The sequence below is a fragment of the Acaromyces ingoldii genome (genome assembly GCF_003144295.1).
Source record: "Acaromyces ingoldii strain MCA 4198 unplaced genomic scaffold FA10scaffold_6, whole genome shotgun sequence".
NCBI lineage: Eukaryota > Fungi > Basidiomycota > Exobasidiomycetes > Exobasidiales > Cryptobasidiaceae > Acaromyces > Acaromyces ingoldii.
This window is the reverse complement of record NW_020290252.1, coordinates 784,920-805,558: the sequence shown is the minus strand read 5'-3', so window position 1 is coordinate 805,558 and position 20,639 is coordinate 784,920. Positions and strand designations below refer to the sequence as shown.

At 57.7% G+C, this 20,639-nt stretch overlaps 9 protein-coding genes across 9 annotated transcripts; 2 read left to right on the top strand and 7 right to left on the bottom strand.

Annotated features, from left to right (window-relative positions):
* Positions 1-23: 23 nt before the first annotated feature.
* Positions 24-1,235, bottom strand: FA10DRAFT_269237 (NAD(P)-binding protein). Its single transcript, XM_025522674.1, has one exon. The coding sequence runs from the start codon at positions 880-882 to the stop codon at positions 85-87; it is 798 nt and encodes a 265-aa protein (XP_025375184.1). The 5' UTR covers positions 883-1,235; the 3' UTR covers positions 24-84.
* A 436-nt stretch (positions 1,236-1,671) lies between these two features.
* On the top strand, positions 1,672-3,432 carry FA10DRAFT_304044 (FAD/NAD(P)-binding domain-containing protein; the record flags this gene model as incomplete). Its single annotated transcript, XM_025525309.1, has 1 exon — positions 1,672-3,432. The coding sequence occupies one exon, from the start codon at positions 1,672-1,674 to the stop codon at positions 3,430-3,432; it is 1,761 nt and encodes a 586-aa protein (XP_025375183.1).
* A 166-nt stretch (positions 3,433-3,598) lies between these two features.
* Positions 3,599-4,539, bottom strand: FA10DRAFT_281482 (NAD(P)-binding protein). The gene is made up of 2 exons (XM_025523697.1): positions 4,227-4,539; positions 3,599-4,169 (listed from the first exon to the last, which is right to left on the bottom strand). The coding sequence occupies exons 1-2, from the start codon at positions 4,513-4,515 to the stop codon at positions 3,685-3,687; spliced, it is 774 nt and encodes a 257-aa protein (XP_025375182.1). The 5' UTR covers positions 4,516-4,539; the 3' UTR covers positions 3,599-3,684.
* A 380-nt stretch (positions 4,540-4,919) lies between these two features.
* Positions 4,920-5,901, bottom strand: FA10DRAFT_269235 (hypothetical protein). Its single transcript, XM_025522673.1, has one exon. The coding sequence runs from the start codon at positions 5,795-5,797 to the stop codon at positions 4,967-4,969; it is 831 nt and encodes a 276-aa protein (XP_025375181.1). The 5' UTR covers positions 5,798-5,901; the 3' UTR covers positions 4,920-4,966.
* Positions 5,902-6,051: 150 nt separating this feature from the next.
* Positions 6,052-8,779, bottom strand: FA10DRAFT_269233 (hypothetical protein). The gene is made up of 7 exons (XM_025522672.1): positions 7,847-8,779; positions 7,259-7,783; positions 7,070-7,201; positions 6,805-6,995; positions 6,664-6,740; positions 6,552-6,608; positions 6,052-6,480 (listed from the first exon to the last, which is right to left on the bottom strand). Exons 1-7 carry the CDS (start codon positions 8,573-8,575, stop codon positions 6,152-6,154), a joined length of 2,040 nt encoding a protein of 679 aa, XP_025375180.1. The 5' UTR covers positions 8,576-8,779; the 3' UTR covers positions 6,052-6,151.
* Positions 8,780-9,232: 453 nt separating this feature from the next.
* On the top strand, positions 9,233-12,104 carry FA10DRAFT_269232 (hypothetical protein). The gene is made up of 3 exons (XM_025522671.1): positions 9,233-9,761; positions 9,839-10,347; positions 10,412-12,104. The coding sequence occupies exons 1-3, from the start codon at positions 9,306-9,308 to the stop codon at positions 11,865-11,867; spliced, it is 2,421 nt and encodes an 806-aa protein (XP_025375179.1). The 5' UTR covers positions 9,233-9,305; the 3' UTR covers positions 11,868-12,104.
* A 95-nt stretch (positions 12,105-12,199) lies between these two features.
* On the bottom strand, positions 12,200-13,871 carry FA10DRAFT_181415 (kinase-like protein). Its single transcript, XM_025518300.1, has one exon. It carries the CDS (start codon positions 13,663-13,665, stop codon positions 12,286-12,288), a length of 1,380 nt encoding a protein of 459 aa, XP_025375178.1. The 5' UTR covers positions 13,666-13,871; the 3' UTR covers positions 12,200-12,285.
* A 1,009-nt stretch (positions 13,872-14,880) lies between these two features.
* FA10DRAFT_255666 (general substrate transporter) lies at positions 14,881-17,250 on the bottom strand (the record flags this gene model as incomplete). Its single annotated transcript, XM_025519776.1, has 4 exons — positions 16,681-17,250; positions 16,223-16,609; positions 15,697-16,157; positions 14,881-15,615 (listed from the first exon to the last, which is right to left on the bottom strand). Exons 1-4 carry the CDS (start codon positions 16,844-16,846, stop codon positions 14,881-14,883), a joined length of 1,749 nt encoding a protein of 582 aa, XP_025375177.1. The 5' UTR covers positions 16,847-17,250.
* Positions 17,251-17,817: 567 nt separating this feature from the next.
* On the bottom strand, positions 17,818-20,434 carry FA10DRAFT_281476 (hypothetical protein). Its single transcript, XM_025523696.1, has one exon. It carries the CDS (start codon positions 20,294-20,296, stop codon positions 17,888-17,890), a length of 2,409 nt encoding a protein of 802 aa, XP_025375176.1. The 5' UTR covers positions 20,297-20,434; the 3' UTR covers positions 17,818-17,887.
* Between the last annotated feature and the right edge of the window lie 205 nt (positions 20,435-20,639).

Here is a 20,639-nt window from a genome sequence, read left to right as displayed (position 1 = left end):
TCACACAGACTGGCGCAAACTTAGTGACGGTTCCAGCTCTTGCATGGACAATCTCATTGGGCAGAAGCGATGACGAGGCTGTGTCTACATGAGAACCATTCCGCCGTTAGAAGTGACCGTGCTACCAGTGGCATTCTTGTCCTTCATGAGGTAGAGGTAGCTCTCTACGATGTCCTCGACTTTTCCGATGGTGCCCGTAGCCATGCCCTTTTCAAAGGATTCCTTTACGGCTTCGTATGCGCCCTGGGCCCTAAAGGAGTCCCACAGCTCCGTCTCGACTGGTCCGAGAGCGACGAGATTGACTCGGATAGGTGCCAGGTCCTTTGCCAAGCCCCGCATCATGCCCACAAGACCTGTGATGTAGGAAAGAACGACGGTCCAGTCCGGCATCGGACGCTCGGACGCGCCACCCGTCGTCATGATGTACGACGAGGCAGGGCCATCTTTGAGCAGCTTGCGCAAGTGCTGAGCCACGATGAAGGGACTAAAGAAGCGCACCATGCCCGCCTGCTGGATCTCCGCCAGCGAAAAGTCTTCGAGCTTGCCAATGGCCATCGCATCGCCGGCCGTGTGGACTACGTGGTCCAGCTTTCCGCCCTTGGCCACTTCGGTGACTAGCTTGCCGACGTCAGAGACGAGGTGCTCCTGTGACCCGAGGTTGCATGCAATGCCCTGGACGTGACCTTGTGGGTGCGAAGCCTCAAGGCGCTGCACCGCCTTTGCAACGCGGTCGGGAGACGACGAAGAGATGATGACAGACGCACCGTGCTCCAGAAGCGCTTGGGCGACGCCGAATCCGACACCGGACGAGCCCCCAAGGATAAGGACGCGCGCGCCCTGGAGTTTGGACTTGTAAGTGACGGGCTGAGTGGATTGAGACATTGTGACTGTGCTTTGTACTTTCTATTCGATGTGACGAACCTCGACGGCCTGACAACCTACCCAACTTTTATACCTTCTGGTCTGCCTCTCGAGCGGTAATCTAGCGATGATTTCGCGCACAATGTCCGGCTCCACTATGCTCAGGTGGCGCGTAGCTTGCCACCACACACAGCTAATGCTGCCGTACTGTCCATTTTGAGGTGCTTATTTCTTCATTTAGCGAGTGGAGCGAGGACGTGGTGTCGACGTGCCTGTGAGCGCTCACAGTGAGCTTTTAGCCCAGGGCACATGGTCGTCGGGGCGGGCCGCAAAGTGGAGCAAAGAATCATGGCGGATTCGTCGGAAGAATAGAAGGTCTGTCGGATTTAGTTAGTCATCCTCTCCAGAAGTTCAATTTGAAAATTCGCCGAGTTGAGCTTAAAGCATGTATTTGAATCCTTGTCTGTAAAGCAGCTCTTAGACTCAGGTGCCAAAAACTGACCACGCCCTTACACAAGTTTACGAGCGTTGTCCAGTCCGAGGGAATTGCAAGTCGACATGTGGCGCAGTGTTCGACTGCGTACAAGGAGAACCTGAGATACAAAGGAGAGCGCAGAAGTGGTCATATGCTCCCAAATGCGCTGCAACTGACCGTGCGCTTGCGTCGGTGTGGGGTGGAATAAATAGCGGGAGGGTCACGGTACCCAGCTGTGCGAGCAGACCGACTTCCGCAATGGCGCGCCAGTCTGCTTGCCCCCAGCTGCTGCAGTCTCGTCTACGATACAACTCATTGGCGCCGGGCTAGCTAGCATGATAAGCCACTCACCACCGCCCTACGTCCGAGCACCTCGGCCCAGAAAGATTCTCATTGTTGGAGGAGGCGTTGCTGGTCTTGCTGCCCTGAGGGCACTCGTAGAGGAAGGGGGAGTTGGTACAGATGGGCCATTCAATCAGGTCGACCTCATAGAGCGGAGAGACTGCGTTGGGGGTGTTTGGTATCTCGATGACGACGCCGTGCAGAGGGAGAGATCCAGTGTGCGCGGGGCGACGGCAGGTCAATGGCCCATTCCTCCCGTCAATTTGTCACCTGCAGGTACCAGTACGAGTTGCTGTTTGACCAACGGAACCCTACACAAGTCGCCGTCATCTTCTAAAAAGCCATGCTGGCCGTCGCCAGCGTATCCTGGACTGCGTGGCAATGTGCTGCCTCGCTTCTTGACTCTGGCTGGCGCACACCCTTTTCCACCTGTTGCCGATCCCGATGACCCGTTTCCCACCCTCGCAGAGACACAAGCCTATCTCGAGTTGATCGCTAAGCCAATACGTCGACATATCCAATGCAACGTGGAGTGCATCGACGTGAGAGAGCTGCCAGGGAGGAGCGAGGAACACAACCGGTGGGCTGTGCGACTGCGAGACTGGAACAGGCCGGGGGCGCCACAAGTGACGAGGTACTACGATGCTGTCATCTTGACGGTGGGATGGACTGATGTGCCTGCCTACCCATGTGTGCCAGGACTGGAAGAAGCCAAGTCGCACGGGCTGGTGGAGCACTGCAAGTCATATCGCGGGCCAGAGCCATATGGGCGAGAGGCAAGAATCGTAGTCGTCGGCAACGCCAATTCAGGAAACGACGTGGCAGCTCAGCTGGCCGGCTTGAGGCAGGTCGGCAAGCATGAGGCCATTTTCCGGTCTGTGCGTCACAAAGCCTGGGACTACATCGTCAGCCTTCCCGACCCCCTGATCAGGGATGTTCCTCCAATTGCAAAATTGGCAGTGAACAGGAACGGCAGCAAGGTCCATGTCACTCTAGCAGACGGTGCCGTTCTAGAGGACGTCGATCGAATCATCTTTGCTTCGGGCTACGTCATTGGTAAGATTCCCTATGTCTACCTGCTCAACAGGCAGCCGCTAGCCAATGAAGCTGGCTTGCTCCCACAGCAGTGCACGGACGAAGACGACTGGCATGCCGGTCAACACAGAGCACTGGCGTCGCTCTGGAGACCGCTCTGTGCCCCACCACCAGGTTCGCCCTTCAACACCGTCAACAACCCAGAGCGAGTGCCCAGTCTCTTTTGGCAATTTTTGCACGCTAGAGCAGCGACACTGGCCATAATTAATCTGGCGCCCACTAGGATCCCCTTTTGGACAAGCGATGTTCAGTCACACTGTCTTCGAGCCATTTGGGACGGAAGCATGACTGACTTTCCAGACACGCTGGAGCGACGTCTAGAATATGAAAGCCGACGAATCAAGTGGCTGTTAGAGATGAAGGAGGAGGAGCCGGACAGGGTCAAGACTTCGCGAGAACAATGTACCAAGGCGCAGATGAACAACGGCGAGAGTGCCTATGCGCCCCCAGAGCACGCTGGCACGCCCTCGTATCACTCGCTCGGCCTCATGATCGACGATTACGGCCCTCCGTTGCGACGAATGGCCATTGCTGCCAAGCCCGAGTGGGAGAACAAGCTTCCAGACTGGGACGAGCATGCTGAGGAGCGCAAGAACATGCACAAGCTGAGGAAGTTCGCTCTGCTAAAGAGAAAGGAAAGAGGCATCCGGCAGAACTAGCATCCTGTTTCAAATAGCTATGATACTAGTGATTCGGTGGCAGCCAAACCTTTGGTCTTTCCCCTCTCGACGCTCACTCAACCACCGCTAGTGGATCTGACGGCCCGAGACACGAGAACTGTTCTGTCGGCGCATCGACCAACAAGACTTCATCGCTCTCGAAACAGATGAGTCACATGTCCGTCAACTCATTCACTTCACAAAGAAAAAAAATCTACAGAGCAAGAACACGACATCCAACGAGCTGTACGATCACCAAGGGATGTTCTCGCCGGTAGTTGCGTCTACGAATCGGCCAGAATCGTCCTTCTTGGCCCCATCAATGACCTTGACAATGTTTGCCGAACTGTCGTCGACCTTGAGGGCGTCCATCTTGCTAAGCTCTAGTTTCAAGCTCGGATGTCTCTCTATAAATTCGTGCACCATGTCTGTCTCCACCAGGCCCGGGTGAAGGAGCAGTGTAGTGATGTCGCTCTCCTCGGCAGCGATTCGAACGCCCAGAACATTGACAGCCGCCTTGCTAACGCTGTAGCTGAGGTTGCTCAGCGGGCTCTTACTGATGTAGTCGAGCGAACCAGCAATAGAAGAGATGATGACAAATTTCGGCACGCTGGGGGAAGCCTTGAGAAGCGAGCGAGTGGCCTGAAAGAGCGTCAGAGGTGCATAGACGTTGATGTCGAGCGTGCGGCGAATGTTGTCGGGCGTCGTCTCGTTGACTGAAGGTAGCGAGTCGTTGACTGTGCAGAGCAAGAGTAAGCATCCGGCTGGCTTCAGACATCGCAAGGGCGACTCACCACCAGCATTGGCAATGACCACGTCGATGTGCTCGATGTGGTGTGCTTTGATGAGTGTGTCGACTGCCGCGTGGGCATCGCTTTCAACAACGCCATCTAGCTTGACGAGAATGATCTTGGAACCACTCTCTCTGGGAAGAGCATTCAAAGCCTTGGCGTTGTCGTCATCGATCTTTCGAACCGCGGCAATGACAGTGTTGTTGGGGCGACTGAGCAGCAGCGCCGTTAGGGAGCGACCAATGCCACGAGAAGCGCCGGTGATGAGGTAGATGAGTCCTTCGCGAGCCATTGTGAGGATAGCAGTGACTTTTGGTAATGTGCTGATGGGTGTGTGGCATCCATGTTGAGGTCGCCTTTTATACCTTTGCGGGCCGTTGAGCTGCGACACCTCTCGTAGGGAGCTCACGCCCCTGGGAATGATGCCATTTCTACAAGGACCTTACACCATCTCCAGTGAGATGATTCCGTACGCGCGAGTGCAACTTGCTGTAAGCTTATACATCTTATTTGCGTGTTAGGCAAGCAAATCAATGTGTTGTGAATGGTGAGCTCACCACCTACCCGTAAGGTTGAAAAGGGAAAACGTAAGATTACGTCCAGATAAGCTGACCTTTCGCGTCTCACGCCCACAACGACCTTTCGGCCGGGCGCATCGATCGAACTGAGACCACTTCATTGTCAGACCCAAGTTTTGTTTCACTTGTGTTGTGGCATTGCAGAAATGAGAAGTGGTATCGAGGCTACAGTGTAAGGGCAGGCAAGCCGCGCTTGCGCCGCCACCAATTGGTCTGGTCTACAATCTGCTGATCAAACATAGAGGAATACTTTCCGTAGATGTACTGGCTGACCTCCCAGCTAGTGTGATCAAATACATCCTCGCCCCAAATGATAAAAGAGGGCTGCCAATCGGCACCGTCACCACCGCCATAGGAGAGGTCATGGCACAAGGCGCCTCCAGGTCCCGCCTTCTCGACCTTTTCGATCATCTTATCGCGGACCGAAGGCCATGGAAATGCGATGGAGAGACCTATGGGATGCGACTTTGTGAGTTGCACCAGTGTCGGTGCCATTGTGCTCGGCTTGTCCCTCCAGAGGAAAGGCGTGAAGGCTTCGCCGGTCGACGAGGTGTAGTACACGGTGTCCTGCTGCTGCCAAGACCGTGATGGATCGATGAATACTGTCTTGTCTGTGATGAGATCTGTCGACACATTGAAAGCTTTTGCCATTCTTGGAACCACATCGACAAAAGCATGAGCTCTGAGCCTGAGGTCGAGCCGAGGAGGCGGCACGAGGGGCTTCGGATCTTCGATGGCTGGGTCCAGCATCCGCGACAGCCTTCCGTAGAAGGGCAGGGTAGCCTCTTGGTACACGACCACACTCCTTTTCTCGGGATTGCTACTTATACACGGCGGCGAAGTCTCCGACCCGGAGGACGATGAGCTGCTGTCGGCATTCGGGGACGAGCCCTTGGCACGACGCATCTTGTCTCGATATCGCTGCTGCGACTGCCTGTTCTGCATGCGCCTCCGCTGAAGAAGCTGGACAGCTTGCGTGGCACTGATCTCCACCATTATGATGATTTGTTCCTGTGTCGTCTGTCAAGCTCGTCACCAGTGAGATAGAGATGGTTGCAAGCTTGTTTTCCAATGACATCGGATCTGAGGAGCAGTGCGCCTGCGCGGCGCGCGTCTTATTTCCGCGCCTCGTCGGACCAAAGGGGAGTAAGCTTACGGTAGGACGAAGTCAAACACCACGTGTGTCCGCTAGCGTTCCCACACCAAAGATAAACAGCGTCTCCGAGAGAACTGAGCGTGAGATATTATTAGGAACAATCTATTTTGACATGACCACATCATATACAGTTGGTTGTTCGCTTCACTTTTGCCAAACTCTTGCCGTACTCTGCCTTGGAATTGGCTTGGAACCTACGAGTACCTGAATTTTGGATGCGCGGTAACTCTTAGGCCGACGAAGCCGACTATGGTGAGCACAAAGGCGATTGCGACCAGGAAGCCTGCACATTCGCCAATGTTGAACGTCTGCAAGTTATACTGCTGAAGCACCTGCTCGCCCGTAGCGTAGCACTGCGTGCTGCTTGCTGTGCAGGTGAACTTCTCGCCAATGAATTCGTTTTGCGCCAGTGCAGAGTAGGCGTAGGTGAGTGGTGAGATATAGTGAAGCCAGATGAACCACGGCGGCGGCGACGGGAGCAAGTTACCGCCGAAGAGGAGGGAGATGACGGTGATCATGGGCGCTGATAAGAGCAATGGGAGGGAGTGAGGATGAGAAGAAGTGAGACACAGCGCGAGTGGAGCTTGTACTCACCAAGAATGTTGGCAATCTCGATGGTCGGAGAGATGGAGCCGACAAAGAGCCCGAGACCTGGAAAGAGAATGCGTCAGCATGCGCCTTCGAGCCCCGCGATTACCCTACTCACAAACACCGACGACAACGTGCAAGGAACCGATGCCCAAAAAGATAAAAAAGGCTGCCGCAGACTTCTGGAGGCCCACCCTTGACATTGAAAGAGAGTCAGCAGAGAGATCCGCTGCCAAGCATTCTCTCTAGTTGGACTCACATCCAGTAGAAGAGAACGAAGAAGGGCACGCGCTGCAAGACGTTGCTTGGAATATCGATGAAGAGCTTCGACATGAAGAAGCTCGACGAGCGATAGGTGCCTGCCGAGCGTTCTCTCTTCATGACTGCACGCTGCAGCGGGAAGGGCGTGATGACAGGGAGAATCACGCTGAAGATGGTGTTGATCACCAACTGCAACACGAGAGAGAGGGGCTAGTGAGCTGCAAGAACAGCCTTGCTATTCGTGGTGCATTTGACAGACTCACGAAGAAGAGGACGCCGACGCGGGCCAGGACGTCCGACTGATCATGCCCGAGCCTGAAGAAGGCGAATCCGACAATGATGAGAATGACGACTGTCTGTGCAATACCGCCAATGAGGGTGTCTCGGTCTCGAATCTGTCAGAGACAGGCGTCAGCAAAGGCTCAGTGCCTGCGTTTCAAGAATCGACGCACAAGTTGCAACATGTTCCGTTGGGTCAAGGTGTAGATCTCGCCGAGCCAAGAAGTCGGCCAGACCTTGTAGGCATCCAACAGCGTATCGACTGCGACGCTTTCCTCGCTGCTCGCCCTCGACGACAGCCCTGCGCTCACTCGCGCCCCTTCGTCCCTCGTCGCCCACGCTTCGATCAACTTTTGGACTCGCAACTCGCCCTGCTCACTCCCATCAAGGTTTTCAGCAATGGTAATGTAGTGGTCCGCGGGATTGACACCCTCGGGGACCTCGTAGCCGATGCTGTTGAACCAGGCGAGCATGTCGCTCGGCGGACCCTCGTAGTAGACCTTGCCACGAGCGAGGAGCTGAATGCGGTCGACGAGCTTCAGAAGCGCCCACGAGGGCTGGTGGATCGTCATGAGACAGGACAGTCCGCGCTGCTGCGTGGTGCTACGGAGATGCTCGACGACAGAGTAGGCCGCATAGGCATCCAGACCAGAGGTCGGCTCATCGAGCAGGAGCAGCGAGACATCGCTGACAAGTTCCTGGTGTAGATCCACGTGAGAAAGGTGGTTGCTAGACTGGCCCTTTCTGATCTTCCCACTCACTGTGCCAATGCTCGTCCTCTTCCGCTCGCCCCCGCTTACACCCCGCGTGTTTGACGAACCAATGCGAGTGTCTTTGCACGTCTGCAGTCTGAGCATGTCGATCGTGTCTTGGACCCGCTGCGTCTTTTGATCTCGTGTGTAGAGCTTGTCGGGCAGTCGCAGTCTCGCCGCGTATGCGAGTGTCTCCTCCACAGTGAGGTGACCCAGCATCATGTCCTCCTGCTCGACAAAGCCCACGGTGCGCTTCCACGAGTCGGGGTCGCGAGGCCGGTTGTGGAATAAGACCCTGCCGTGGAGCGTGCCGACGGAGCTGAGGCGCGCCGAGAGGATGTTGAGCAGCGTCGTCTTGCCTGCGCCCGAAGCACCGAGGATGGCGACCATCTCCCCCTTGTTGACCGATCCCGAGACGCCCGAGAGGATGCGTCGATCTGTAGGGGCAAGAGGGGGCACGCCCGATGCAGGGGTGCTGGCGGCGGCGGCGGCGGCGGCGACGGCATCGTGTTCGGCGAGGCCTTTCTCCACGTCACCTTGCTTATGCTCTTCCTTTTGCGACGCCAAGGCCTTTCTCTTTTTCTTGGAGAGCGGGATGTCATAGGTGATGTCGGACCAGCTCAGGCTGAGCTGCCGCGGGTCGATGGCATTCGAAGCGAAGGCCGCTTTCTCATCTTCGATGGTTGCAATGTCGGGCTGTGTGGTGGACCTGCCAGGGCCGACGTGTGGGTGTTCCATGTCCGAGGTGGAGTGTGATGAGATCGGTCGCTCGGAGAGGGCCTGAGGTGATGGGGAGAATGCGAACTTTGAGCGCTGCTTTATGCTCCTCCAGGTGATCTCTTCAAACCTCGACTACCGATGCTCAGCACCCGCGAAGACCCTCCAGATTCCGCCAATCGTTCGACAGTGAACAGGAGTCTGCACTCGATTGGACTCGGTTTGCGCGGAGATGGACGGACTTCAGATCGACGTAGGACATTCTCACCTAATAATATTGACAGCTAAAAATCTTAGAAGAGACTTATTTACATTTGCCGCGGCTTGCCTCGGCAAGCCGTCCAGGCACTCAAGATGTCACTGATTGAAGATGTCGAGTATAGTGCTGTGACATTTTAATCGAAAGACAGATCTAGATGAACACGTTCTTCAGTCAGATAGCGAACAACCCTTACCGGTAGCATGGTCATCGTGGCTGCGCTTGCTCATGGCCCGTGCTCAGTCGCAGACTAGCTTCTCAATCCCGTGCTTCGCCTGCTCGTTCGGAGCGACCGCGGCTTCCATTCCAACCCAATGACGCCGCGACCGGCAGGACGGGCTCGGCTGAGCTGCCTTCCTTGGTGAGATGCTCTCGCCTGTTGGCCGAGTGCAGGGCGAGTCTGACTGCTCGTTTGCACAGCCACAAGAGAAAGTCAAAATGCGACGAAGGGATGGTGAGCGGAAGCGATCGTCCCTTTCCTCCTCTCTGGCCATGCTGCAGCGATTGACGGTGTCCTCTCCGGGCCAGCCATGCTCTTCTTGCGTCCTCCGAGGTACTGCCCACAGCTGCGAATTCCCCGAAGCGTCCTCGAGCCCGACGCCCTCAGGCTCCGCTAGAGCTGTTCGCCCTCGCAATCGCCTCCACGCCCACAAGAGGCCCCGACCGTCTTCCCAAGACGACGAGCGGAGCACCACGTCGTCATCGGCATCGGCATCGTTTGCAGAGATTGAGAATCTTCGTCGAGGCCTTGGCCGCCTCGAGGATCTAGTCAGATCTCATGCGAACACTTCGTCGGCAGAAGCCTCGGAATGTCCCTGGTCACATTCCACGTTGCACACGGCCGCCTCCCTTCCTCTTCCTGATCGACTTGAGCGTCTGGAAGATCTCCTTGCGATTCTGCCCTGCCAAAGCGATTGCGAGACTCTCTTCGACTACCTCCTGCAAGAGGTGAGCCAGTCGAATGTACAGTACTGTGCGAAGCTCGCGCCTCTGAGTCTGACACATGGTCTATCTCCTCTCCACAGGCCGACTGGATGGTGACTAACATCAGTGCTCAGTGGCTTCATCCCATCTGGTGCCGCTTCGTCCATGGAGGGCGTGTGACACAGTCGGAAAGCGTCGTGCTCGTCGCTTCACTCGCCGTCGCTGCTCTGCTGCTCAACGAAGGCCCCCACATATACTACTCGACGGCCGCCCATCTGGGATCGCTTCATGTCACGCTGATCAACCATGTCTTTGCCCACGTTTCGACTCAGCGAGAGAATGCGAGGCATAACTTTACTGGCATGGCGACATTGTCTCTCTCGCCCCGCTATTACCTTAACGAGCTCTTCGTCCTCGCTCTCATCCTCGACTATCTGCCCAGCGCAGGCCATCGCAAGCCAGAAGACTGGCCACTCGTCAGAGACTACACCCATCAACTGATCCAATTGACTGGTCTCACGGACGAGAGCACTGTGCTATGGCAAGGTCTGAACGACCTGGAAACCGAATTCGCTCGGCGATTGATGTGGCGTTTTGTCAGCTGGGACAGGTGCGTGGGCGGCCTTGCTATGTGAATCTCAGCTATCGCTTTGCTAACTTACTTCAATGTGTAGATGGGTCGGCATGTACACCGACCAAGGCAGCTCTAGTCCGATTCGCAAAGCCAAGATCAACGTCGAGCATCCTCAATGGTTCTGCACGAGTCTTGGGGCGCCTTTTCGTGCTGCGCCACCAGGCAACCGCCTGGTCAATGGCGAGGAGCAGAGACCAGTAGCATTTCGAGCGCCCACAAAGAGTGTCCCTCGCGTGTTCAGGCTCAAGCAGCAATCCGAGATGGATGAGATCCCCATCCTTGGGAAGCTCTTTACCAGCCTCTCTGCTCATGTCGAGGCCGTCTCCGACCACATTGTAGCCATCAAGGCTTGGCGTGGACAAGAAGAAAAAGGCAAGGCTAGTTCGGTGGACCATCGGAGAGAAGCGCTTCTACATCAGGGGATTGTTATCTGCAACGATATCAAAAGGTGGAAGCACAGCATCCAGAAAGACTGCGCTGAGCCCGACTTTCTTGACGGAAGCGACTACTTTGCTTGTCGAAGGGCCAGTCAAGCAGCTGTCATCCATGTCGGCTGCCGACAGATTCTCAACGCCCTCTTGGGCGCCTGGGTAACGGAGGAGTCGATCACGGACGTCAGCTCGCCCGTCCTGACGCAACTGCAGCGCGAGGCGTTCAGCAACGCCAGAGAGTCTGTCCGATCCATCGACGTGATGAGGGTGCTCTTGTCGTGTGGCAAGGTCGTCCAGATGCCCTGGGCGGCCATGGCCTTCTTCAACGCAGCTACAACGCTGGCCATCCCGCTGCTCAGCGCAAGCAGGCTCCGGGGAGAAATACCCTCCTACGCCAAAGACGACAGCGCACCCATTGCTCGCATCAATTGTCTGCCTGATTTCAGCAGCCCGGGCACCTCTCTAGGCCAGGTCAGAGCCGCAACAGGAAGTGGACGAACGCCAGATACTCCATCCTTCTACCCTAGCAGCGGGAGCAGCGAGACGGCCAGCAGCACGCCAAGATATGCGACCAGCACCGCTACCACAATCGCTTCAGTCACCAGTCTTCCCCCGGTGCTGAATATGGACGAGATGCGGACATTGGCTCCCGACATTCTTCGCATCCTCGACATTCTGCCCTTGTGCAAGGCCAACCCGCTGAGCGACGAAGCACGGCAGCGTCTGGCCATGCTCGTTGACATGTACGGCGTCGGGCACAGTCACTCGTCGCAGCACGAGCAGCAGCCAACCCCTAGGGTATCTGAGCCTTTCATCCAACCCAACGCAGCCTCAGAGACCGCAGACGCGCCGTCTCGCATGGGCGACTACTGGACTGCGCTACCCGAAGGCGGTCTCTCACAGCCTGTCCAGAGGAACAGCAACGGCCGGCTCAGCCCCGACTTTGGCAGCGTCGGCATCTGGAGAGACTCGAGGGGCTTTACTGTCCTGGACTCTCTCGTTGCGCTCGATGACACTTGGTGGGAGCACCTCCTTTCATCGGGAACTGACGCTGGTGTGTCTTGAGTGTCGTCTTTGCCGCTGTGCCACTGGTAGAGGTCATCTTCCCTTTTAAAAGAATTACTGGCAGTGGTGGCGTGGCTCAAGCTCATGTATCACCTCCATCGCACGCGGTAGGGCGAATGAGCGATGCACTTGGTGTGGGGGCCGCCTGTTCAGCACAATCTCGGTAGTGGTTGCATAGTGTAATCTACAGTACAGTACAAGTACATGTCAAATGGAAGCGACCTTTTTATTTTGCCCTTTTTATTTTTTTTTTTCCTGTGAAGAGAGAGAGAGAGAGAGAGAGAGAGACCGTCTATGGTATTCCAAGGTCGATTGTGGTGTGCAGTACACCCCTCAGGACTATGTAGTGGCAGCTTAAGCACTGTTGCGGTACAGCACTGCTGGACACTCGGTGCGGCGGCGACTGTGGCACCGAGACTCAGTTCTCTGCTGTTGATCCAACTGAGCTAATGCGGTGCAACCTGACGGGAATGAGAGGAAACGTATTGCCTACTTCACCGCTGGGCTGAAGACGCTCCTCGACAAACTCCGCCGCTTGCTCGATGTCGAGCTGGGAGCCTCGTCGAGCACCGCGAGAATAAAGACGGTCCTTGGAATTTGCTCTTTCGCGCTGCTGCTCTCGGCGACCTCGATTCCAGCTCATCACCGGATCAGGGGACATGCTTGCGCTCTTGGGCTCATCCAGGGGCCGTCTTCTCTCGACTTTGTCGGGAACAATAAACGACTCGAGAGAGTCGACCATGCTTGCCAGTTCGTCGAGGCTGCAACGCTCGTCCTCGTGCACGGTCAAGACACGTATGAGAACCTCGTACATTTGTTGCGAGAGGGGCAGAATGTCCAAGAGGACATCGGGGCGCCGCACATATTCACGAAAAGTCGTGTCGGACATCGTTGCCTGCTTCCAAGGATTGCGGCGACAAATGAGGTTGATCAGCAACACGCCGAGCGCCCACACGTCGTTCGCTGCCGTATCGTAGTCGGACATTTCGTTGTCGATGCCGCCAAAGCTGTCGGGGCTCTTATAGATGGCACTGCCACAACCCAAGTCTTTGCTCCTCGTCTCGCTTGTCGCCAGCCCAAAGTCGGCGAGGACGACCTTTGTACCCCCTTCTAGACACAGGATATTTTCCGGCTTGAGGTCGCGATGGAATATGCCTTGACTGTGGCAGTACTTGACACTGTCAATGATCTGCGCAAAGACGTGCTTGATAAGGCTTTCCAACTCGGTCCGTGCCCTCTCTTCGTCCTGATGTTGACGACCTCGCTGTCCCTCATGGTTGCCATTGTATTGGTCAGCCTGCAATCCCTCTCTCTGCTCGTGAGTGTCTGCGCCGTCCGGCTCAAGCTCAATACCGAGGCCGATGGCAGACCCGGTATCTTCCTGCCATGCGGTGGTGTACCGCTCTTGCATAGCGATCATGTTGAACAGATCGCCGTCGGGGCAGTGCTCGAGGACCAGATAAAGATACTTGTCTGCCTCTCGGTCGATAACCTCGAGCAAGGTGACGACGGAGGGGTGATGGGACACGGTGGCGTGGAGAGAAGCCTCGCGCTTTTGACAGTTTCGTTGAATGTCGTCGCAAGAGATTTTATCAAGGCACTTGATAGCAAACTGATTGTGCTGGCTTGATGTACTCGACGATGAGGACGAGAATGAGTCGACAAGACCTGGGCTTTGAGGAATGCCTCTCGCAAGATAGACCATGCTGAATGGGCTGGAACCAAGCACGGCAATGCACTCGAAACGATCGCCGGCAATCCGAAGCCCAGGTGCGCGTCGTCGCAGAGATTGTTGCATTGGCGAACAGACTGATAGCGGTGATATGGCGGAGCAATGCAGATATCGGAGCAAGTTCTGCGTCGTTGTCGGTCACAAGAATCCTTTGCTTGTTTAAGACTTGGCGATCCGAGAAGAGCGCCCGCCACCAAGTCCGGACACTGTCTTGACTGGCTCGTTCGTGCCTTCAGGCTTTCTTGTCACGTCGAAATTGACTGACTTCGGAAGGACATGGGCAAACTCTTACCAGAGCCGGACCCTGGAAACTGGCAAGAGGTGACGACCCTGTGGGCAGAGCGGAGGGTTCGTCACCGACGACGCATCGAAGGGAAAAGTCAACGTTGCCAATGCGGTACCGATGGGAAAAAAGGAAGCGGGCAAACATGCAGACACGCTCTATCTCGAGCGAGATTGCATTTGGGTTTGTCCGTATGCCCAGACGGAGGTGTTACTCACACACAAAGTTTTCTTTGCCGTGCTCGGACTTTGTAGGCGCTAGACGTTTGAGTCCCGTCCGTACAGTGACATGCTAAGACTTTGGTCCAGCCCCTCGGCCTGGGTCTCGAAGTGCACAGCAAAAAGGAGGGTCCGCCTCCGGAGCAATGTGCTACTGTCGTCTCCTCTGACGCCGTTCGTACTACTGAGCGCTGATCATGTGTTGTCAGAAGTTTTTGCGAGTGTCTCCACCTGTTCCTGCCACTTCACCCCGTGATCAGCGAATATCAACGCGAATATCAACAAAGCTAGAGAGAAAGAAAGATTGATGACGTTCCCGATGACTGAGGCCTCTGTCCGAGCGCGTCGCAGGGTCAAATTGGGCCTCTACAGAAAGGCTGGACCACCGGACCACTTGGGCCAAGCTAGCCAGGGACTCTAATCTACTTTCGTTTGGCGGCGATCGAAATGCCACAAATTCATTTGTTAGGCGCGATGTGGATCTGAGGATTGGGCGGGGGGCTGCGCCCAGTATTCCTTGCGAATTGCTCACGGTCCGGTGACAAGCTGCATGATATCATGGGGATTGCCCGTGATACGAAATCTCGTCCGGCAATCCAGACGACAAATCTCTCACTTCCTGACAGGGGAAAAACAATTAAACAGACAAATCTCACACTTTGTTAGAGGAGAAAAAAATAAAGAGTGGCGGGAAAAAATGAAAAGGGGAAAGGAAAGAAATAGTGCTTTTGCTTGATAGATGTGACGAAATACATGGCGACAAGAAGAGAAGGTGCCATGTCACTCCTTTGCTTCAGAGCTGTGACTGTGGAGCGAGCGATCACTGTGAGGAAGAGCGCTGACGACGGGCGCCTCCTTTTCCACACCGGCCACCTCGAGCAGGCCGACGTCGCGGTACGCCGCAGCAAGCATCTGCGACTCGAGCTGGGACCGTCCGCTGTCGTCACCAAACAGCTCGTCGATTTCATCGAGGGTCCTGTTCTTGGTCTCGGGGACAAGGAACCAGACGTAGCCGACGGCGAGAACACACATGAGGCCAAGGAAGATATAGGCACCGTAGGGGGCTGCCGAGACAAAGTTGTACGTGGACATGCCCACGGCAAAGTTGTTGAGCCAGTTGGACGAGGCACCGATCGAGACACCCTTGGCGCGGAGGCCGAGCGGGAACACCTCGGCGACGAGGACCCACGCGCAGGGACCCCAGCTGAAGCCAAAGGCAATGGCAAAGAGCCAGATGAAGACGACGGCCACCCAGCCGGCCGCGGGGTGGTTCTGGAATCCGATGGGGTTTTTTGGGTCCGGGTTGACGCGTGCAATGATGATGCCAACGACAAAGTGGCAAATGCCCATCATGGCAGCACCCGTGATGAGGAGCGGCTTTCGGCCGAGCTTGTCGCTGTACAGCACGGCCGGGATCGTGGCGAGGAACATGGCGACACCCACGACGCCCGAGGCGAGCAGCGAAGTCGTCTGGCCGCCAAGACCGAGCTTCTGGAAGATGAATGGCGCGTAGTACTGTGGCGTGAGGGGAAATTAGGATTACCGTCAGTACGGCACACACTTTTCTTTCACGGCGACGAGGAGGCTGCGTCTCACCAGGATGAAGTTGACACCGGTCCACTGTTGGAAGACCATGATGAGCACGGCGACGGTGAGACGCTTGAGGTTGGAGCGCGACGAGATGAGCGAGGCGTAGCCCTTGACGCCCAGCATAAAGTTGCTCCGCCTCGAGCCGTCCTGGAGCTGGGGGTTGTCCATCTCCGAGACGCGCGTCTCAAACAGCTTCTGTGCCTTGACCTCGAGGAACTCCATCTGGACCAGGGGGTGGTCCACCGCGAGGCGGCGCAGCCCAGCAATCGTCGAGAGACACTCTTCCTCGCGGCCGACGTCCATGAGCCAGCGCGGCGATTGGGGCATAAAGAGGATGCCGGCTCCCAGGATGAGCGCCGGGCCGAGCTGGATGCAGATGGGGACGAGCCACGAGGCATTCGACTGGCCCTCGCCGGTGCCGCCAATGAAGTTTGTGCCGTAGGTGATCCAGTACGCAATCATGATACCTGTCAATCCGCTTGTCAGCCATGGAAATCTGTGGGCGAGAGAGTGAGAGAGAGAAAAAACTCACCAAAGGTGATGGCAAGCTGCTGCAGAGAGACGAGCGCGCCGCGGATCTCGGGCGGGCTGAGCTCGGCGTTGTACAGGGGCACAATCATGGAGAGAGAACCAACGCCGAGACCGGTGACGAAGCGACCGCCGAGAATGTAGGTGTAGGAGCCGCCGTGGGTGCAGGCCTGCACGATGACACCGATGGAGAAGAAGAAGACGGCAATGACGACACACATCTTTCGGCCGACCTGGTCAGCGAGAATACCGTTGGCCAGGACACCGACCCAGGCGCCGAGCTCGAGGATGGCCGTCAAGAACGACGTCAGCGTTGGGTTGTCGTTGCTGATGTTCTCGGTGCCCGACGCGGCCTGGAAGCTCTTCATGTTGAGCACCTGACCAAACATGCCTGTGGCGAAGGGAACCGTCAGTGGGACGGTGCTGCGGGGGGAGAGATGTTTTGTGTCGCGACAGACTCACCCTGGTTGTAGCCATAAACGCAGCCACCGAGTGAGGCAAAGAGGGCGATGAGAAAGGTGCGCGGGTTCGCAAGCAGGCCATTGACGCCTGGCCGGGCCGACAGCTCCAGCCTGCGCTGCAGCAGCACCGTCTCGACACCGCCAGCCTGCGACGACTTTGTGATCATTTCGTTGATGAGCGTAGCAAGGAGAGAGGAGAGAGGAAAGAGAGAGTGGGTGACACGAGGTAGGCTGTTCTCACACGAGATGCCAGATGCCGTTATATACACCACTGTGGCCTGTCAACGTCGGCAGGGAGGGGAGGGGAGGGGACACGGCAACTCGACGCGGGGGAAATGCCCACATCCTCGGCAGGGGCCGCGCAACAGCGGCTGCAGCCAGGTGCAAGGTACGGACGCTGTCGAAAAAGTCGACGAGCTAACTCGATCGCCCCCACCGAAGCCACTATCATTACTAGCTACCCTTGCTCTTCTTTAGTCCGGAGCTGGTGCCCCGCAACTGCTAGTCTCCGAGAGAGAGAGAGAGCAAATTTTGGAGGGTAAATGCTTCCATGACCTGACCTTGAGTGGCGACTCGCAGAGTGCCTTGCCAGGGCTCGGCGGGTACTCCGTTCCCCCGCTTTTGGCTCAATGCCATCGGCCATGTGGGGGTGAGCTAAGCAGATTTAGGCTCATGTCGTGTCGCGCGCTAAGGGGCGCGCTTGCTGCTCCAGTGCCGACGCGCCCCGCCGGGTCCCAGATGCCGTTCCTCGGCGCGGGGGTGGCCTCGTCAGGAACCGTAGTGCGCGATCACGAGCAAGCAGGGGCCGCTGGGTCTGGACCGCAGCACATCTATGCGATGTACTCCCACCTCCGCCTCGTCTCACCGTGGGCGGTGGCGGGTGAGATGGTGTACGCCGCCCCCGTCTGTCGATCCCGTCACTGGGGGAGGCCTCGATCATGGTCCCGTTCCCATGGTTTGCCATCTGATCGAATTTGAATGAGTTTCATCACTTTGAGGGCCACTTTTCCTGAGCCATTCAAATCGAATTCGATCAGCTCTGCGTCCATCTGGTCATCTCTGGGTCCATCTGGTCTGCTTTGGGGCCAAGATGATGTTGCATTCAGACTTTGGACTATTAAAAATGATGTCTTGGCATGTGCAGTTACTGTTCAAGACGGGTGACATGCTCTTTTTCTTCTTCAAGTACCGAAGAGGCGCACTTGGCTTCATGAGGACACACGCCCGTCTTTCATCGTGAGCTTCGCCGAGGAGCGCAGCTGGTCGTCGTCTGCGCTGGCGCCGACGCGGACCGTGTACTCGCCGTCGGGCACCACGTACTCCTGCTTCTCGACGGACCAGATGGCAAAGTCGCGCCTCGTCAGCTGGAAGGCGACCTTTTCCGTCTGGCCCTTGGCCACGTGCACCTTTTCGAAGCCGGCCAACTGCTTCTTGGGCACGCCCTTGACCGAGTCGGGGAACGAGAGATAGAGCTGGGCGACCTCCTTGCCGTCGCGGCTGCCCGTGTTGGACACGCTGCTCTCGACTGTCGCCACGTACTCCCACAGCGAGTTGGGCCCACCCGGCGCCTTTTTATTTGACGACGACGGCACCTCGGTGGGGTAGTAGTCGCCGGCCGGGGCCGCCTGGGCCGACGTGGCGCCAAAGTCAAACGTCGTGTACGAGACGCCGTGGCCAAAGTGGACGAGGGGCGTGACGCCGTCGCGGTCAAACTTGCGGTAGTCGACAAAGACGCCCTCGGTGAAATCGACGGGAATGGTGCCGTCGGCGGCGCTCTGGCGCGTGATGTTGGGGTAGTGCGACGCATCGTCCCTGCGCAGGATGCTGTACGGCACTTTACCCGACGGGTTCACGTCGCCGTACAGCACCCTCGCCAGCGTGTTGCCCGACTCCTGGCCGGGGAGATGGGGCAGGACGAGGGCTGAGACGTTTTCGTTGTCAAAGACGGCGTCCAGGTACGTCGGCCCGACGATGTGGGCGACGACGATGGTGTTGTTGTTCTGCGCGGCGACACGTGCGATGAGCTCGTCGCCGTTGGCCTCGAGCGCAAGCGACGTCCGGTCCGAGTCCTCGCCCGAGCGCGCCTGGACAAAGACGAGGGCGACGTCGGAGATCTGGGCAAAGCGCTCAATCTGCGCCAGGTTCTCGCCCGTCAGGTCGTAGTCGTTGAAGTTGGTCTCAAAGGAGCCGACGGCGCGCACGTGCTCCTGCAGACCGGCAGCGGGGTCGATGAGGTAGGGGAAGTAGCCCGCGCCGGAGCCCCAGCCCATGGCGTTGGTGCCGTTGGTGGTGCGGTTGCCCGGGCACAGGTTCGAGCCGGCGCCAATCCAGGCCTCGCAGCCGTTGATGCCGTACGGGTTCGTGGCCGCGTCGGAGCCAAAGATGGCGACCTTGCTGCGCTTGCTCAGCGGGAGCGCGCGCTTGTGGTTAAACACCACCGTGATGGCCTCCTCGTTGATGTCGCGCGCCACGGCCGCGTGGTTCGCCTGCACGTTGCGGTGCTCGTTGACGCGGGTGCCGTTGAGGTACGTGCCCATGTACCCGTCCTTGTAGTTCACCGCAGGGTAGTCCTTGTCCTGGTTGCGGAGGTAGTACTGGGTGAGGAAGCGGGTGACCATGTCGTCGACGCGCGCCTCGTCCACTTGGCCGTCGCGCACAGCCTCGAGCAGCGCAGGCCCGCCCACCTGGTTGCGGTAGCCGCCCGTGGTGGCGCCGCCGGGCATGATGACGTCGACACCCGCATTGACGGCGGGCGTCGTGTTGAAGACGGCGGACCAGTCAGAGACGACAAAGCCCTGGAAGTCGAGCTCGTCCTTGAGCAGGCCGCCAATCACGGCGGGCGCCTCGCAGCCCTGGGTGCCATTGATCTGGTTGTAGACGCACATGATGCAGCCCGCTCCGGCGCGCACCGCATTCTGGAACGGGCGCAGGTAGAGGTCGTGCATCGTACGGTCGTCGACGTTGGCCGAGTAGGTGTTGACGGTGTTGTTCTCCGGGTTCAGCGTCCAGGGGTCGTCGGCGGCGTACAGCTGGCGGAACGTCTCCTGCTCGTAGACGAGAAAGTGCTTGGCGGTGGCAATGACGCCCTGCGACTGGATGCCGCGCACCGAGCGATAGGCGGCCTCGCCCACGAGGAACGGGTCGGCACCAAAGCCCTCCCAGTTGCGGCCCTGGTACGGCGACCGGCCGAGGGGCCCGCCGGTGACGGGGCCCAGGAGCACGTGGATGCCCTTAGCACGAAACTCGGCAGCCATGGCCTCGGCGCGCGCCTCAAACAGGTCCCGGTTGAATGTGGCGGCGGTGGTGACGCCGGCGGGAAAGACGGTGACAAAGTCGCTGGCGCGCACGCCCGTCGGCCCGTCCTGGAAGCATAGCTCGGGGATGCCGAGCTTGTCGACGCGGCCCAGCGTGCCCTCGCAGCGGCCGACGGAGCCAATGCCCGTGGTCAGGTTGACCTTTTCCGCGAGGTCGAGCTGGGCGACGGCGTGCCTGGCGCGCGCGAGGGCCGCCTCCCAGCCGCCGTTGCCGGTGATGTTGATGCTGCGGCCGAGCGCGGCGGGTGCCGCAGCCAGCGTTGCAGCGACGACGAGTAGCAGCGATAGCGGTGTGGTCTTCATGTCTGGCTTGCTTGCTGTTCCTTGCTGTCTTGCGAGACGGTGGCAAGTATATGGCCGCCCCTTATGAAGGGACGCGCGACGAGAAGATCATCCTCCATGACCAGCATGATGCTTCGGCGCGGGGGTGGGTCTCCGTGGAGGTGGAGTGGGGGGGAGCTGCGAGAGCGTATGTCGTAAGGCGTGGGGCGCGCCAAGGGTGGGTGGGGATATGTGGGGAATTCGAGTGCAAACGAGGCTAGAAATAGAGCTCGCGTCTCTTGGCGCCATTCTTCGCAAGAGCAAGAGCGCGTAGACGCAGAGAACAAAACAACCCTATGCAACTAGTCTTCTGTTCTGCGCTTCT

Coding starts and splice junctions, on each gene's coding strand:
- FA10DRAFT_269237 (XM_025522674.1), bottom strand. CDS start 882: ATGTCTCAATCCACTCAGCCCGTCACTTACAAGTCCAAACTCCAGGGC.
- FA10DRAFT_281482 (XM_025523697.1), bottom strand. CDS start 4,515: ATGGCTCGCGAAGGACTCATCTACCTCATCACCGGCGCTTCTCGTGGC. Junction 4,170..4,226: donor GGTCATTGCCAATGCTGGTG/GTGAGTCGCCCT, acceptor TGCTCTGCACAG/TCAACGACTCGCTACCTTCA.
- FA10DRAFT_269235 (XM_025522673.1), bottom strand. CDS start 5,797: ATGGTGGAGATCAGTGCCACGCAAGCTGTCCAGCTTCTTCAGCGGAGG.
- FA10DRAFT_269233 (XM_025522672.1), bottom strand. CDS start 8,575: ATGGAACACCCACACGTCGGCCCTGGCAGGTCCACCACACAGCCCGAC. Junction 6,996..7,069: donor GCGTCGGCGTCCTCTTCTTC/GTGAGTCTGTCA, acceptor CTCGTGTTGCAG/TTGGTGATCAACACCATCTT. Junction 6,481..6,551: donor CGAGATTGCCAACATTCTTG/GTGAGTACAAGC, acceptor TGCTCTTATCAG/CGCCCATGATCACCGTCATC.
- FA10DRAFT_269232 (XM_025522671.1), top strand. CDS start 9,306: ATGCTGCAGCGATTGACGGTGTCCTCTCCGGGCCAGCCATGCTCTTCT. Junction 9,762..9,838: donor TCGACTACCTCCTGCAAGAG/GTGAGCCAGTCG, acceptor TCCTCTCCACAG/GCCGACTGGATGGTGACTAA. Junction 10,348..10,411: donor CGTTTTGTCAGCTGGGACAG/GTGCGTGGGCGG, acceptor TTCAATGTGTAG/ATGGGTCGGCATGTACACCG.
- FA10DRAFT_181415 (XM_025518300.1), bottom strand. CDS start 13,665: ATGCAACAATCTCTGCGACGACGCGCACCTGGGCTTCGGATTGCCGGC.
- FA10DRAFT_281476 (XM_025523696.1), bottom strand. CDS start 20,296: ATGAAGACCACACCGCTATCGCTGCTACTCGTCGTCGCTGCAACGCTG.